Source organism: Cetorhinus maximus, chromosome 15 (assembly GCF_964194155.1).
Source record: "Cetorhinus maximus chromosome 15, sCetMax3.hap1.1, whole genome shotgun sequence".
NCBI classification, from domain to species: domain Eukaryota; kingdom Metazoa; phylum Chordata; class Chondrichthyes; order Lamniformes; family Cetorhinidae; genus Cetorhinus; species Cetorhinus maximus.
This window is the reverse complement of record NC_135893.1, coordinates 28,754,820-28,768,566: the sequence shown is the minus strand read 5'-3', so window position 1 is coordinate 28,768,566 and position 13,747 is coordinate 28,754,820. Positions and strand designations below refer to the sequence as shown.

The following is a 13,747-nucleotide window of genomic DNA, read 5'->3' as shown; positions in this document are numbered from 1 at the left end:
GGTCTACTTCTCCCAATTCATATGTTCGTATGGTATTTATTTAGCTTGACCTGATTGTGTGACAAATTGAATCCAGTGTGTATCATTTTGGGTTTGTCTTTTAACCCTTTTCGAATAGGATTATTTGTCCAAGTGCCTCTTTGTGCGGACACTGGCTGTTGCGACACTGACTTCAGTCCTAGAGCCTGGTTTAACTCAGCCTAGACTATTGGCACGATGAAGATGCCCTTTGCCTCTTGAAGTGAGGCCAGGCAGTTTTGGTGCGATTTCTAATAGCCCTGTCCCCATTGCCCAGAGCTGCCCTTAATTTGGCATTAGATTAGTATTCTTTGCCTGGAGCCACCTAATAACTGATGGAATACACCAAAGTCTTGTTTCAGTTGTGCCATTTTGAGCTGTTTCAGAGTAAAAGCCAGAAAACTGCAGCACAACCTGGGAAAGGAAATTGTGGAATTGTTACTCTGAGCAGAACCAGCTATTTCATCAGAAACCATTGTTTCACTGGCTCTAAGGATGCCAGGATTGCTGCGCTTCCTAACAAGATTCCTTTGCCTTTCCCACACTAAGCTCAAGAGAACAAGGAGGAACAGGGTAGAACTTCAACCCAGTCGATGCCAAACAGCAAGGTAAACTGTCGATAGCGGCTCCAAGATACACAACAACACAAAATTACACAAGTTGGTTTCAATTCTACCCCATCAGAGGAAGCAGTTTCTCTTTGTCTACCTTATCAAATGACTTTAACATTTTAAACACCTCGATAAGATCACCCCCCACCCCAACTCCACACACCCCATCAAACATCGGAGGAATCAGATCCAGCAATACCATATTACATAATTTGTCCTTCCAATACTCTCCCCTCCTGTCAGGGAATGGTTCAGTGGAGGCTACCCTTTCAAAAGCTCCCCCAAATGCTTATCTGTACATCCAGACAGCAAATATTAATAGGCTATTCAGCTATAAAGGGCATCACATCCAGGCCCAATTCTCACCTCACCCAACAATCATGCGCCTAGGCTTTGTTGCCAGGCATCTTAAAGGTTTTGATAGTGATTGAAAATTATTAGGAATGTCTGACCTACTCCTCGATTCTATAAGTCAGCTGAAGGTCATGGTTGACACCAACTTCAGTCTGGATGACAATGGCGCATTTATACATTGCATTTTAAGCAGTAAATTGGCCCAAGGTGTTTCACAGCAGGAATGTAATCAGACAAAATTTGATAGTGAACCAAAGATGACGTTAGGACAAATGACCAAAAGCATGGTCAGAGGTAGATTTAATGAGCATCTTACAGAAGAAGAGAGGGGCAGGGAGGTCCAAGGAGCAATTCCAAACCTTAGCTCAGACTTCCTACAGCTATAAATTGAAAGGATTGTTTTATTTTTCAGTAAGGTCATAGCAGGAACTTCATGCTGTACTGGTTTCGCCCCTCTCACAGCTGTGTTCCCAAGGACCCAAAGTTTACCCTGGGAAAGGCAGAGACAGATTTGATTTCCAGTCCTTGCTGCATTAGGGCACTCAGACAGCCGCTCGGAGAGATGCCCAGAGTGAGATGTAAACAAGGCATAGTTGCAGCAGGGAAGGCTACAGTATTCCACGCCCAGTGCTGCAAGTTAGCCACCTCTCCAGTTTGGCTGTCTTGGAATAGGAGAAAGAGGTATTGGGGTTGGGGGGGCGGGGGGGGGTGGGGGTGGGGGGTATGTGTGTATGTGTGGACATCATCCTTGCAATGAATCGTTAACCTCTAGGTTTTGTGCACTCTGAACTCTTGGTTTATATATGTTTTACTGCCACCTTCTCCGAGCATCATTTGTCTCCCGTCAGAACACAATACAGAAATGGGACAAAAGGTCGAAGAAAATACAACTGTTCGAACATCAGGGAAATACTGAGCCAATTATAAAAATAATTTATTTGTTTCCCACATGTACGCCCAATCAAATCAGGTGAATTAAAAAAGAAAACTGCAAATGTTGACAATCAAACACTGATCAACTCACTTCAGCAACTTATTTTCCCCATCCCCAGTTGCTCCCTCCTGTCCTGAAGGTATCACCTCCTTGCTATAGGTCACTCCCACAGGCACCATTGCCCTTCTGTACTTTACCCAACTGGTGCTATTTCATGTGTAAATTGGGACAGGAAGCACCAGCAGACTATCCAACTGTGGAAGGCATCACTGCCAACCAGGATCCTGTCCTGTGCTTATATCTCTAAATCTTCGGGTGGGTGACACTGCATAGGGATAACCAAGCAGAAACATGGTCAATTTGATGTTACTTAGGCTAAGGCTGCTCCTTATAACACTTCTAGAATGGCCCAAGTTTAGATGGATTAACTCAACCCAGGCAGGGCATTGAACTAGGAATATTCTGGTCTAAGCATCGAGGTTCCCTGTATTTAGACTTGTTCTCTTTAGTTCTAGATCTTTAAGCATGTTCACTTGTATGAAGCAAAACAGAATTGCCTTCGTCCTGCACAAGTGTCTCAAAATGCTGCACTCACAATGACTTGTGGCAGACATCCCAGAAGGAAGACAATTTTGTACTTTGAATAGGGAAGTTTGTATTCAAAACGGCACTAAAAAGAAATAGTTTATCAGATTCCCTGGCTGCACTGTGGATCAGACGGCCAGCTTTGCAGCAGCCATGGGTCCTATTTCTGAGATGTTATGTCAATTAAGTAAGAATTAATGAATGGTAAAAGCTTCCAGTTATCAGTGACAATGTCAACCTTCACCATATTGTCCAACTGCTCCACACTGAACAAAATATTGATTCGAGGGGGCAGAAACAGAAGGATTTTGTAAGACTCTGGGTCAGATTGCTGTGAAACTACATATTTTTGAAAATGCAAGTTTACGAGTTCACTCAGAGGTCTTTGAGCTGTCTTAAAGCAGAAGCGACTAAGAACAGACTGGCTGGATTCAGTCTGCACCAAGGACGTCCACAATTGGTTAAAGAGGCTGGCCTTGATTTTCGATGGCCAATATGTTGGAACAGGAAGGGTCAGGAACAAACGGGAGAAACCAATATCGACGGGCTTGAGCTGAGTGCAACACGTGCTGCCATCCTCCCTGGTAAAGATGGCGCTCGTGTATAAAGTGGTGGGGAAAGGTAGACGGGGCTTGAAGGGCAGAGTGAAAACATGAGGCTCTCCATTGAAAAAGAGGCATGGTACATAGAGATCACTCAGTGGCTCATAATCAGAGTTCCTCAGGTCAAAGTGTAAGTGTATGGTGTAGACACTGTGATTCTCAGGATCAACTTTCTCTGCAAAAGTCAAATGGAATTTCATCACAATTGTAGAAGCAAATCCAGCATTATGGAATTGATCCAAGTATTTCTCCAAGTAGTCTTCTTCAAAATCCTTTTCGCTGGTGTCTCCAGTAGGATTGAGGTTGGGAGAATTTTCCTCTGGAATAGGAATGAGCTTTAGTATCTGATGCTTGATTGGAAGAACGGAGATCGAGTGACCTGCACTCTCAGACATTAGGGATGAGAGTGATCGCGCCTTTGCCCGACTACAGTTCCCCGTCCCCACTGCTACAATTCCAGCTAGCTTCTCATGGGAGAGGCAGGTGAGCAGTGAGTAATAGAAATGAGCATGATCCCGAATGTCAATATCTTGGAACTGGAGGTGGATGTGCTGCAGGAGATCCGCAAGGTCGCTGAAAATGGGTTCCAGGTTCTGGTAATGCAGAATGCTCTGGCATACGGACAGGAGTGCATTACCCATTCGCCAGTCACCCAACCCACACAAGTCAGTAGCTCGAACGATGTGCATCAAAAACTGAATTGTCGCCTTCTGCAATATCGTAGCTTCTTTGGCCACTCTTGCGAGCACCTTGAGGTGCCACATGAGTTTTTGAGGGGACAACTGCTTTGATGGGAGCTCAACAATCAGCTTCCGCAAAGCTTCTGCTAGTGAAACGGGCCATTTTGAGTCTTCCAAGAGGTTTTGGGTGCTATTAATGAGGTTAATCATGTGTGGAGCTAAGGTGTAATGCCTCTGGTACAGTTTGACCATATACTGGGTCAACTCTGCCATATACATTTCATTGGCATGGAAGTAACCCACAAATATATACACAGCACGGAAAAATCTCACGGTATGTTCTCGGCTTCCATTGACGTTCACCAGTTTGTATAAAGACACGAGGTAGTCAAAGATCTCAGCAAGCCCTCTTTCCTCCTCAGCGTTCTCGAGGCACACGAGACTCACCAGGTTGAGACGAGACAGCATTGTGCTGCTGTCATTAAATAGTGTGGGGAAAAGGCAAGAGGCCATCTTCGGGGTGAACAAAACTGGAAGACTCTCTTCCAGGTTAGAGTTAATGGGGCGGTTTTCAGGGAAGTGAAGTAGGCAGTCCATGAAGAAAAGTTTGAGGGGATTGCTGAGCAGTGGGTAATGGGCCATGCAGACAAGACGCTTCAAAAGAAAGTTCTCATCCTCAACCGTGAAAAGACTATCAGTGAAGGTTGCCTTCATGTGCAGCATGGTGTGCAGCAAGGATATATCCATTGTCCCAAACAGACGCAGTAACTGGGATCTGAAAATGGCCGGAGGAAGTGAGCGCACCATAAGGACCACCTGGATCAACTCGCGAAGCAAAGCAGCTTGAGATACTGGAGTAAGAAGGAAGGACTCCTCCAGCAGCAATGTCACAGAAGACTTCAACTCCTTTGTTTCGACAGTAGATGGGAGTGAGGAAAGGTCGGTTGTTATGGTGACAGCTGATAAATCCTGCTGTTTTGCCATTACCTTCCATTTGATCTCCTCGTTCCTTGTCAACATCTCACGGATGGCACTATCTGACACATTGCTTGACTGAGAGAGCGTGCGAATTGCATTTTTCAACACTTGGCTGTACAGCAATGTGTAGGCCTGGTGCAGAGGAGTGACCTCCTTTTGCTGGAGGGTACGTAGAAGTTCCAGTTTTCGCGACAGGAGTCCTGGGTAGCATGTTTCAAACTCTCGGAGACAGTCGCAAGCTACAGCCCGGAGAGGCCTAAAATTCCCACCGTATTTGCGATCGTTGGTATCACGCACTGCATCAAGCAGTTGTCTCATCAAGTTGTTCAATATTTTCTCATTGCCGATCAGATGATCAATGGCTATTACTATGGTGGTCACTGAAAGTAGCAGATGACATTTCAGATTTACTGACTTGGGTACAAAGGGCAGCTGCGAGTAGATGCTGTAGATTGACTCTGCTGCCCGTTCTGCTGCCTGAGAGTTGGTGAACAGCCATGTTGGAAACTCCTGAATAATCCCTAGAATCTGCACCTGAAGTACAAATACAGATAAGAGAATTTTAGAAACCATAAGCTCATATTTTTCCATCAATGCACACCAATCATTTTAAAATTCTGCCAAATTTTCATCCGAAATTTCTTATTTTATAATTGAAAGGCCAAGACCTAAGAGACAGGCCGCAACCTAGGATGAGGTTAACAGAACAGAAGCGAGCTAAATCAAGAGTTAGTGATTAGATGACGCCAAATTTGGGTTCTGATAGGATTCTAGGGAGGGCCAGAGGCTGACAGCATTATTAGGTTTCGGGGCTGAATGAGTTACTACAGGAAACAGTGTGCTGAGACTCGATTTCAACACATTGAGGATACAGGAAGCAAGAAGAACGTGTAAGGCAATATATTAGGGGCTTAGGCAGAACAGGCAATAAATCTAGTGATTAGCAGCTTGGGTTAAAATCCTTGTAAGGAATAGGTGGAAGGTCACTACAGGGCTACAAAATATCCCTGTAGGACGTCACATTGATGGCAATGATACTATCCAGTATGATCTGAAGTGTTTTATCGCTGAACTCTAGTTATCTTGGATCCAGATCAAGCGGCCTCTGTAAACCAACAACGATTGCATCACAGAGAGAACCTGATCTCTGGCAGACCGCAAAGTTTCCAGTGTTAACTGGAAACGCTTTGTTTTACAGCAAAAAGTCATGAATGAACTAACATCTCCCCGACAGCTCAGTAATTAACAGTACAGCACTGCTGGAAGATTGTATACACCAGGCATGTCCCAGGTTCAGTGCCAGGCCTGTGCTGAATAAATTGGCATCAGTTAGGGCAATAAACAAGCGGTAGAGTTAACCTCACTTCCTCACCTCCTTCCTGCAATTGCTACCTAGCTGCAAAGTAGACAAACGGTATACACTGGGTGATGCCATGACTGGGTTCAGCTATGGGGTCCAACAGTCTGTTGACACTCAATCCCTGTGCTGAAACATGACAAGCGGCCACTTGGGTGAGGTATCAGATGGCAACCTGTGTTTATAATAAAACATGAATCTGCAACTTTAGGAGAGGGAAATTAAAGCATGAACAGAGTGCTGCACTTCAAACCAATCAACGTGCACTTGATATAGTGAAGCCTTCACTCAACTGGCACACAAAAGGTATAAGACAGGGTGGTGGAGCACCTTTATGTTTTCACCGGTCTTTTCATCTGTCAGGATCCTCAGCAGATCACATACAAAGTTCTCAGTAGTTGTACTTGCAAGAAAACGTGCCGGATTGGCATGGAATGCTGCTACCTTCTGGGACCATTCGTAATTAGACACTGCCATGGCCCTGGATCACTGCAGGAGAGAAAAATTTACAAAGTGAACACATGCTTTTTGTTCTCCCCCACCCCACCCACTTAACCTCAGATGGTCAACTGGGCTGTAAAGAAGTGATACCATTCAATACTACACTAGGTCCTTCTTGATATTTCCACGGCATTGAGATTATTACTCAGTGCTATCAAGGCTTGGTTATGTAGGTGGCCATCACTCCTGCTCAGTACATGGTCATGGAATAATGCTCACTCCCTAACCACCCGCCCGCAAAGACGACCACACTCTTGAACAACCCTGAGCTAGTTTGATCGTTATGGGCCACATACTTGCACATTCTGGAGCCATGGAAGGGCAAAGGGGTGTCAAATGTAAAGTGGAAATGTCTGTTTCCAGTGTGTTGCATATATCTCCGGCTGCTGATAGAAACAGATCTAGGCGTTTTGATTTAGAATTTATCTACAAAAGGGGCAGCAGCACTGAAGCTCAGCACAGGTCCACAAAATTCAAACAGACAAGCCAGCAGGTAAGTAGAAATAGGGACTAGATTGCTTGGACTTCCGGGGCCAGATTGGCTGAGAATGGACTGGGGTCAGAGGGTTAAGGTATAGTTCAAAGATGGCAGCTTGAATACCATGCCATTGCTGAAACTTAGGGTAAGTAATTTGTTGTTGGAGGCAATTTATCATTGATCAGAAAAACAATGGTAGTTGGGCAGTAAATTACACTACATTGCTTAAATATTAAAATTCACAGGGGGCTTTAAGCGTGACGTTGAGTTTAATCATTTCCCCCCTAACAAACCGGCCCTCGTAGAACCAGTTTGTCTCGGAAAATATTCACTGTCCAGTTCCAAAAGTGAAGCACTGAGGGTTCCTTCTAAAGGACGAGGACAAACAGATTGTTTGAGAATGTCATGTTCAAGTACAAGCTGGCTTGTGTTCTGCATTGCACAGAATATAGCTAAGTCAGCTGGCTCGAAGTGTTCCCACCCATTAGGCTAACCCTTTTCCTCTCACTTTCACATGATGATTGAATTGCCTCTGCATTTCCAGCATTTTCTGTTTATTGCACATCGAGCCAGTCTGAGGAACACACATCCCAAGTGTTTAACAATTGCCAACTTAAGAAGAGTTATATCCATGAACACAAGCTCTTTTTAATATTCACGAGGCTGCTGCAACTGAATCAAATTAAAACAGAAGCAAAACAAGCACCAGCTGGTATCGGAGTGATAGAGAATATAAATTGGGGTTATAATCTCCAGGTTTATTGATCTACACTAGGGGTGTCAAAACAAATGGTCTTTACATACCACAAGGAGCCTTAGCTTGTGCTTCCTGTTCCTGTTATTTTACATATATCTGAAATTGCTGGTACCAACAGATTCTGATTTAGGATTTATCCACCATTGAAGCAACAGCACTAAGAACTGTCCTTGTCAAACCTCTAAGCCCAAGACTTTCAAACAATTAAATAGAAAATACGGGTGCAAATAGGGCAGAGTTGCCTGGTTGCTAGGTTAGTGTACTCTGTGTGGTGAGACTGCACGGACATTCCTGCAAGGAAAATACTACGGGAATCCTGTATATAAATACTATGATATCAAAGTTGGGGGTTGAGGTGGGGCACAATTCTTGTTAACAATTCTGGTAGAAAAGCAAATAACATATTATATTGCACCTTCACACCCAAGGAGCTTCAAAGGAGCATTAAAAAGCAAAATCTGACAAAATGTGGTATGTGGTAATTTTAGGGTAGGTGACCAAAAGTTCATTGTGTGTGTGTGTGTATCTATGTATATGTGTGTATCTATGTATATGTGTGTATCTATATACACGTACACAACGAGAAGCAAGCTCCACAACCTCAGGACATCCCAAAGCTCTTCATTGCCAATCACTGTTGTGATGTAGGAAATTGGAGTGTCTGATGTTGAACATTCAATTAGGTCAGTTTAGGAAGGAATATGACATGTGCTCTTGTACAAATGCAGACATCCCAAGAGAGCACAAAATCGCCACTGGTGTGGGCAGGAAAGTGGGACTGGGGTAGAGACACACACAGACACAGTGGTAATGTCACTGGACTGGTAATCCAAAGGCCCACAGGGCACAGGTTCAAATCCCTACAGCAGATAGTGGCATTTAAATTCAATTCATAAGGTCTGGAATTGAAAGCTCGTCTCATTAACTGTGACCATGAAACTACCAATTGTAAAAACCCAACTGGTTCACTAATGTCCTTCAGGGAAGGAAATCTGTCATCCTCCCCAACTGGGACTCCAGACCCACAGCAATGTGGCTGACTCTTAACTGTCCTCTGAAATGGTCTTACAAGTCACTCAGTTCAAGGGCAATTAGGGATGGGCAACAAATGCTGGCCTGGCCAGCGACACTCATGTCTCATGAAACAAAGAAAAAAAAATACGCGCTTATTGAAATATTTGCCCACTTCACTACCTTAAACTTTGTGATATTTAGACTCCAATGTTGCAATTTGTCTGTGAAAAATCCAGCAACTCCAACAGTCCAATTTATATATAATCAAGTAAAGCCAGACTATGTGCTTCAAAAGGGAACTGGATAAATAATTGAAAAGGAAACATTTGCTGGGCTATGGGAAAAGAATAGGGGAGTTGGATGGACTGGATAGCTCTTTCAAATAGCCAACAAAAGCACAGCGGAGCAAATGTCTCTGTGCTGAATCCTATGTGAATGCTTTTGTAATGAAAACTGGCAGGGTGGGCTCCACTCATGCCTTTGTTGGTAAATGCATTGCCCACTATAGCACTTGGCAAGGTAGATCAAGGAGATCATTGGTTTGACTGTGGCCTGTGCAGAGTTAGTTGCTCTTAGCCAGTTTGGTGGTAAGGGCAGCTACAATTAGATACACATGAGATCTAGCTAGGCTGCGACACCATTTGAAGATGGGCAGCCTGTCAGCATTCACCACCATGTCAACATCTTCAGGAGGGAGGAGTGTACGTGACACAATGGACAGAGGAAAAAATAGTAAAGGCATCATGCAATTACTGTTGCCCAATCAAACTGAAAGAAAACCAGCAAAGTCAGCACCACATTTGTATTTCCTCATGTGCTTTCCTCTCAGTCCGAGCCCCAGGAACCCCTTTTGTGTCAATTGGGAAAATACATATAACTCAAGAATGGGTATTTTTAAAAAAATTCTTTTATGTGATGTGGGCGTCACTGGCAAGGCCAGTATTTGTTGCCCATCCCTAATTGCCCTTAAACTGAGTGACTTGCTAGAGGGCAGTTAAGAGTTAACCACATTGCTGTCTGGAGTAATGTGTTGGCCAGGTCAGGTAAGGATGTCAAATCCCCTTCCCTAGATGGGTTTTTACGACAATTGATGATGGTTTCAAGGTCACCATTACTGAGACTAGCTTTATAATTCTAGATTTATTAATTGAATTTAAATTCAAGCAGTTGTAGTGGTGGGATTTGAACCCTTGTTCCAAGAGCGTTAGCCTGAGGCTCTGTATTACTAATCTAAGGACATGACTATTTCACCACCATCTCCCCCTTAGAGGGCATATTATAAATTAGAAACAACAACATCCAAAACAAAACAACTTATGGAAGAATCATTAAGCAAGGATGACATCAGGTTTACAGACACTTGCTACCTAGGCTCACATGAATAATGCCCACATGGGTAAGGTAAAGAAAGATCTGCATTTACACAGTGTCTTTCTCAAAATTGGGAAACCCCAAAACACTTGATATTCCATTAATTACTTTTCATGAAAGTGCACTCAGTTATGTTGGCAAATGTTACAACCAGGATACAGCAAGGCGCCACAACAGCAAACCAGTTAAATGGCCAGTGAAGTGGTCTTTGGTTGATGAGGAAATATTGACCAGGCCACCAGAACCTCATGAGATAGCAAAATAGATCTTAGAATCGTAGAACGGTTATAGCGCAGGAGGCCATTCAGCCCATGTGTGTGCTGGCCCTCTGAAGGACCAATTTGTCTGGTGCCTTTCCTCTGCATTTTTTTCCCATAGCCCTGCACATTCTTCCTTTTCAGATAATAATCTGATTCCCTTTTGAGAGCCACACTGCCTCCGCCACACTCTCAGGCGGTGCATTCCAGATCCCAACCACTCACCGCGTGAAAATGCTTTTCCTGATGCTGCTTCCTTTGCCAATTCCCTCAAAACTGTGCCCTCTGGTCTTGGACAAGCTAAACAAGCAGATGGGAGGGGAGGGGGACTCCGTTAAAGTCTCACCCCCGACACTACAGCACTCCGTCAGCAGTGCACTGGGAGCACCAGCCTGGATGCTGGGCTCCTGTGCTGGACCCACAGCCTCCTGCCTCAGGCAGGCAGACTGACTGAGCCAAGCTGATGTCTGTAACCCAGTCCAGAGCCTTCAGGGGGCTGGGCGGGAGGAAGGGGAAAACTGTCCCCTACCTCAATCATACCCCGCCCGGGGTAAAGCCCCGCTTCTCCAGCCGCCCAATCCCTATGGAGCTTCTAGCTCAACGGCAACCCCGCGACTTCTCCTCACCGTCCCGGGAACGTCGCTCTGCTCAGGCCCGAATCACATGATCCCTCCGCCGTCACGTGGCCTGACCGGACGTGACGCTGTTGCGGGGCACTGCGGCAGAGTGCCGGGCGGCGCCATCTTTGTTGTGGGCGGAAGCATCATTGATAAATCAAAGGCAGCCTTTGTCATACGTTGAAAGATCCTTGTTTTAGAGTTAACCTTTTTCTCAAATAGATCTATTTACTTTTTGAAATTAAATTGAAGTCAGCTATTTGACATAAATGACAAGAAGTCTCCTCTGACAGTCATTTTTTTTAAATTGAAAGGATATTATATTAAAAAATATTTTTTCCCACATGAGTTTAACTTTGGCAGTGTCTTATAATTCATTCAGGGAATCCAAGTTGCTATGGCAACATGCACTTTTACATTCATGTTCTAGTCTGGAGCTAATATGGATAGTGATGGTACAGGCTTGACATTCTTTCCATCACATGGCTGACCAGGAATCTGTCCAGCTCTTACTGCCTGCCATTGGCATGTTGGAAGGATTTGCAAGGTGATACTCCACCTGTTTGGCCACATTACGAGCACACATTCATTGACTATGAAGTCCTGGGGTGGAACTCAAACTGAATCCTGGCTCAAAGGTAGGGACACTACCCATTGCACCACAAGACCTCCAGTTTAATGGTAAAGGATTTGAAATCTTTGCCACTATTTTTCTGTAAACACAATTCACTGTTTCCATGTGTCTGACTTTTAACAATGGTTAACGAGGGCTACAATGGTCTGTTAAGCCATTCCAATTATTAATTTATTGGGTAATTACCACTTCCTGAGACATGGAACCCTATATAGCCAAATCTGATACTGCTCCCAATTATTGCTGGAAGCCCTAACTTGCTAGTTCATAAATATCTGTCAATGCATTGAATTTAAAACCTTTGATTTTATTTACAATATGTATCTTGGTTTGAGACCCACTCAACTTCCAGAATTTCTTCCAGCCTTATTTGAAAATTTTGTGCAAGATTCTCAGCCCTTGCATTTCCTGCTCTCCACCAACCCATCACCTTTCACTCCTGCAGCCCTCATGATTAAATATTTGCCACCTATAGAACCATAGAAAAGTTACAGCACAGAGGGAGGCCATTCGGCCCATCTTGTCCATGCCAGCCCGAGGGCACCCAGGTGCCCTTTCTAATCCCACCTTCCTGCACCCGGCCCAAAGCCCTGCAGCTTACAGCACTTAAGGTGCAGATCCAGGTACTTTTTAAAAGAGTTTAGAGTTTCTGCCTCTACCACCAACTTGGGCAGCGAATTCCAGACACCCACTACCATCTGTGTAAAGAAGTTCTTCCTCATATCCCCCCTACACTTTCTGCCACTTATCTTGAATCTATGTCCCCTGGTTCTAGAATTCTCCACCAAGGGAAACAATTTTATCCTGTCCACTCTATCTATTCCCCTCATAATTTTGTACACCTCAATCAAGTCACCTCTCAGCCTTCTTTGTTCTAAGGAAAATAATCCCAACCTATCCAATCTCTTCTCGTAGCTACACTTTTCTAACCCTGGCAACATTCTTGTAAACCTCCTCTGCACTCTCTCCAGAGCTATTACGTCCTTCCTATAATGTGGTGACCAGAACTGCATGCGATACTCCAGTTGTGGCCTCACCAGTGTTTTATACCTAGCTCCCTGTCTTCAAACTTAAGTTTCCTGAAATCTATCCTGCTGACCACTATCTCATTCAAGGGCACAGATAGATGGGCACACCACCACCTGGAAGTTCCCCTCTAAGCCACTCACCATCCTGACTTGGAAATATATCGCCATTCCTTCACTGTCGCTGGGTCAAAATCCTGGAACTCTCTTCCTAACAGCACTGTGGGTGTACCTACACCAGATGGACTGCAGCGGTTCAAGAAGGCAGCTTACCACCACCTTCTCAAGGGCAACTAGGAATGGACAATAAATGCTGGCTCAGCCAGCGAAGCCCACATCCCGTGAATGAATGAAAAAAAATTCTGAAGCTCTTTGGGAAAGTTGCTATCCCACTGCTGCAAGGAACCTCATTTGGTTTTGTTCCTGAGTGTTGCCTATGGGCCAGAATAATCATACTGGCTCCAAAAGAGATGGGTGAAATGCTGATACTGAGTGACAATGGCTTTTTATAATACTGATCGTTGGTATTACAAAATCTGTGTGGGAAGAAGAGGCAAGCTCTGTCTTGTTAATATAAGTACTACAGTCTAAACGTGGACAAGATTATTTTTATCTTGCCGCCCCTGATGGTGTTTCAAATTCTACAACAAATTTCTGGTGAAATATATGAGGCAATAATTTGGAAGGTTTAGCATGCGTTATATTTTGAGCAGCCCTCTCCCCTCTCTGCACTCACTGAGAATCTTTATCCCAATCGTGGAAGAGCAAGCCAGTAACTTTTCCACTCCAAACATGAGACTTCTTTGAGAATGCAGGAGGGTGGTTTATTATCCTTAACATTCCCGAGCAGAGCTTGAGGAAAATCAGGCAGAGTATCAGCTCCTGCTTTCTATCCAGTGATTCCGGCTTGAAAATGTGTCCAGACATTTGGTTGGGGCCAGCCGTGGCGGCGGTTTCCCTCCTCAGCCGTGAAT

The 13,747-nt window shown here is 44.4% G+C and overlaps 2 protein-coding genes across 2 annotated transcripts in view; one reads left to right on the top strand and one right to left on the bottom strand.

Annotated features, from left to right (window-relative positions):
- c15h1orf50 (chromosome 15 C1orf50 homolog) overlaps positions 1-1,938 on the top strand; it is a 65,996-nt gene extending 64,058 nt beyond the window's left edge. The window contains exons 6-7 of the transcript XR_013578907.1: positions 568-626; positions 1,832-1,938. The gene's annotated coding sequence lies outside the window, so the exon portion shown is untranslated. The remainder of the gene's footprint in view (positions 1-567; positions 627-1,831) is intronic.
- On the bottom strand, positions 1,152-11,092 carry ap5b1 (adaptor related protein complex 5 subunit beta 1). Its single transcript, XM_078558195.1, has 3 exons — positions 11,027-11,092; positions 6,450-6,608; positions 1,152-5,296 (listed from the first exon to the last, which is right to left on the bottom strand). Exons 2-3 carry the CDS (start codon positions 6,594-6,596, stop codon positions 2,663-2,665), a joined length of 2,781 nt encoding a protein of 926 aa, XP_078414321.1. The 5' UTR covers positions 6,597-6,608; positions 11,027-11,092; the 3' UTR covers positions 1,152-2,662.
- Between the last annotated feature and the right edge of the window lie 2,655 nt (positions 11,093-13,747).

Bases quoted from the DNA above. Each gene is read 5' to 3' on its own strand.
- ap5b1 (XM_078558195.1), bottom strand. From the start codon at position 6,596: ATGGCAGTGTCTAATTACGAATGGTCCCAGAAGGTAGCAGCATTCCAT. The intron at 5,297-6,449 runs GTGCTCCACCAC...TTTGTACTTCAG, and splicing joins AGACCGGTGAAAACATAAAG to GTGCAGATTCTAGGGATTAT.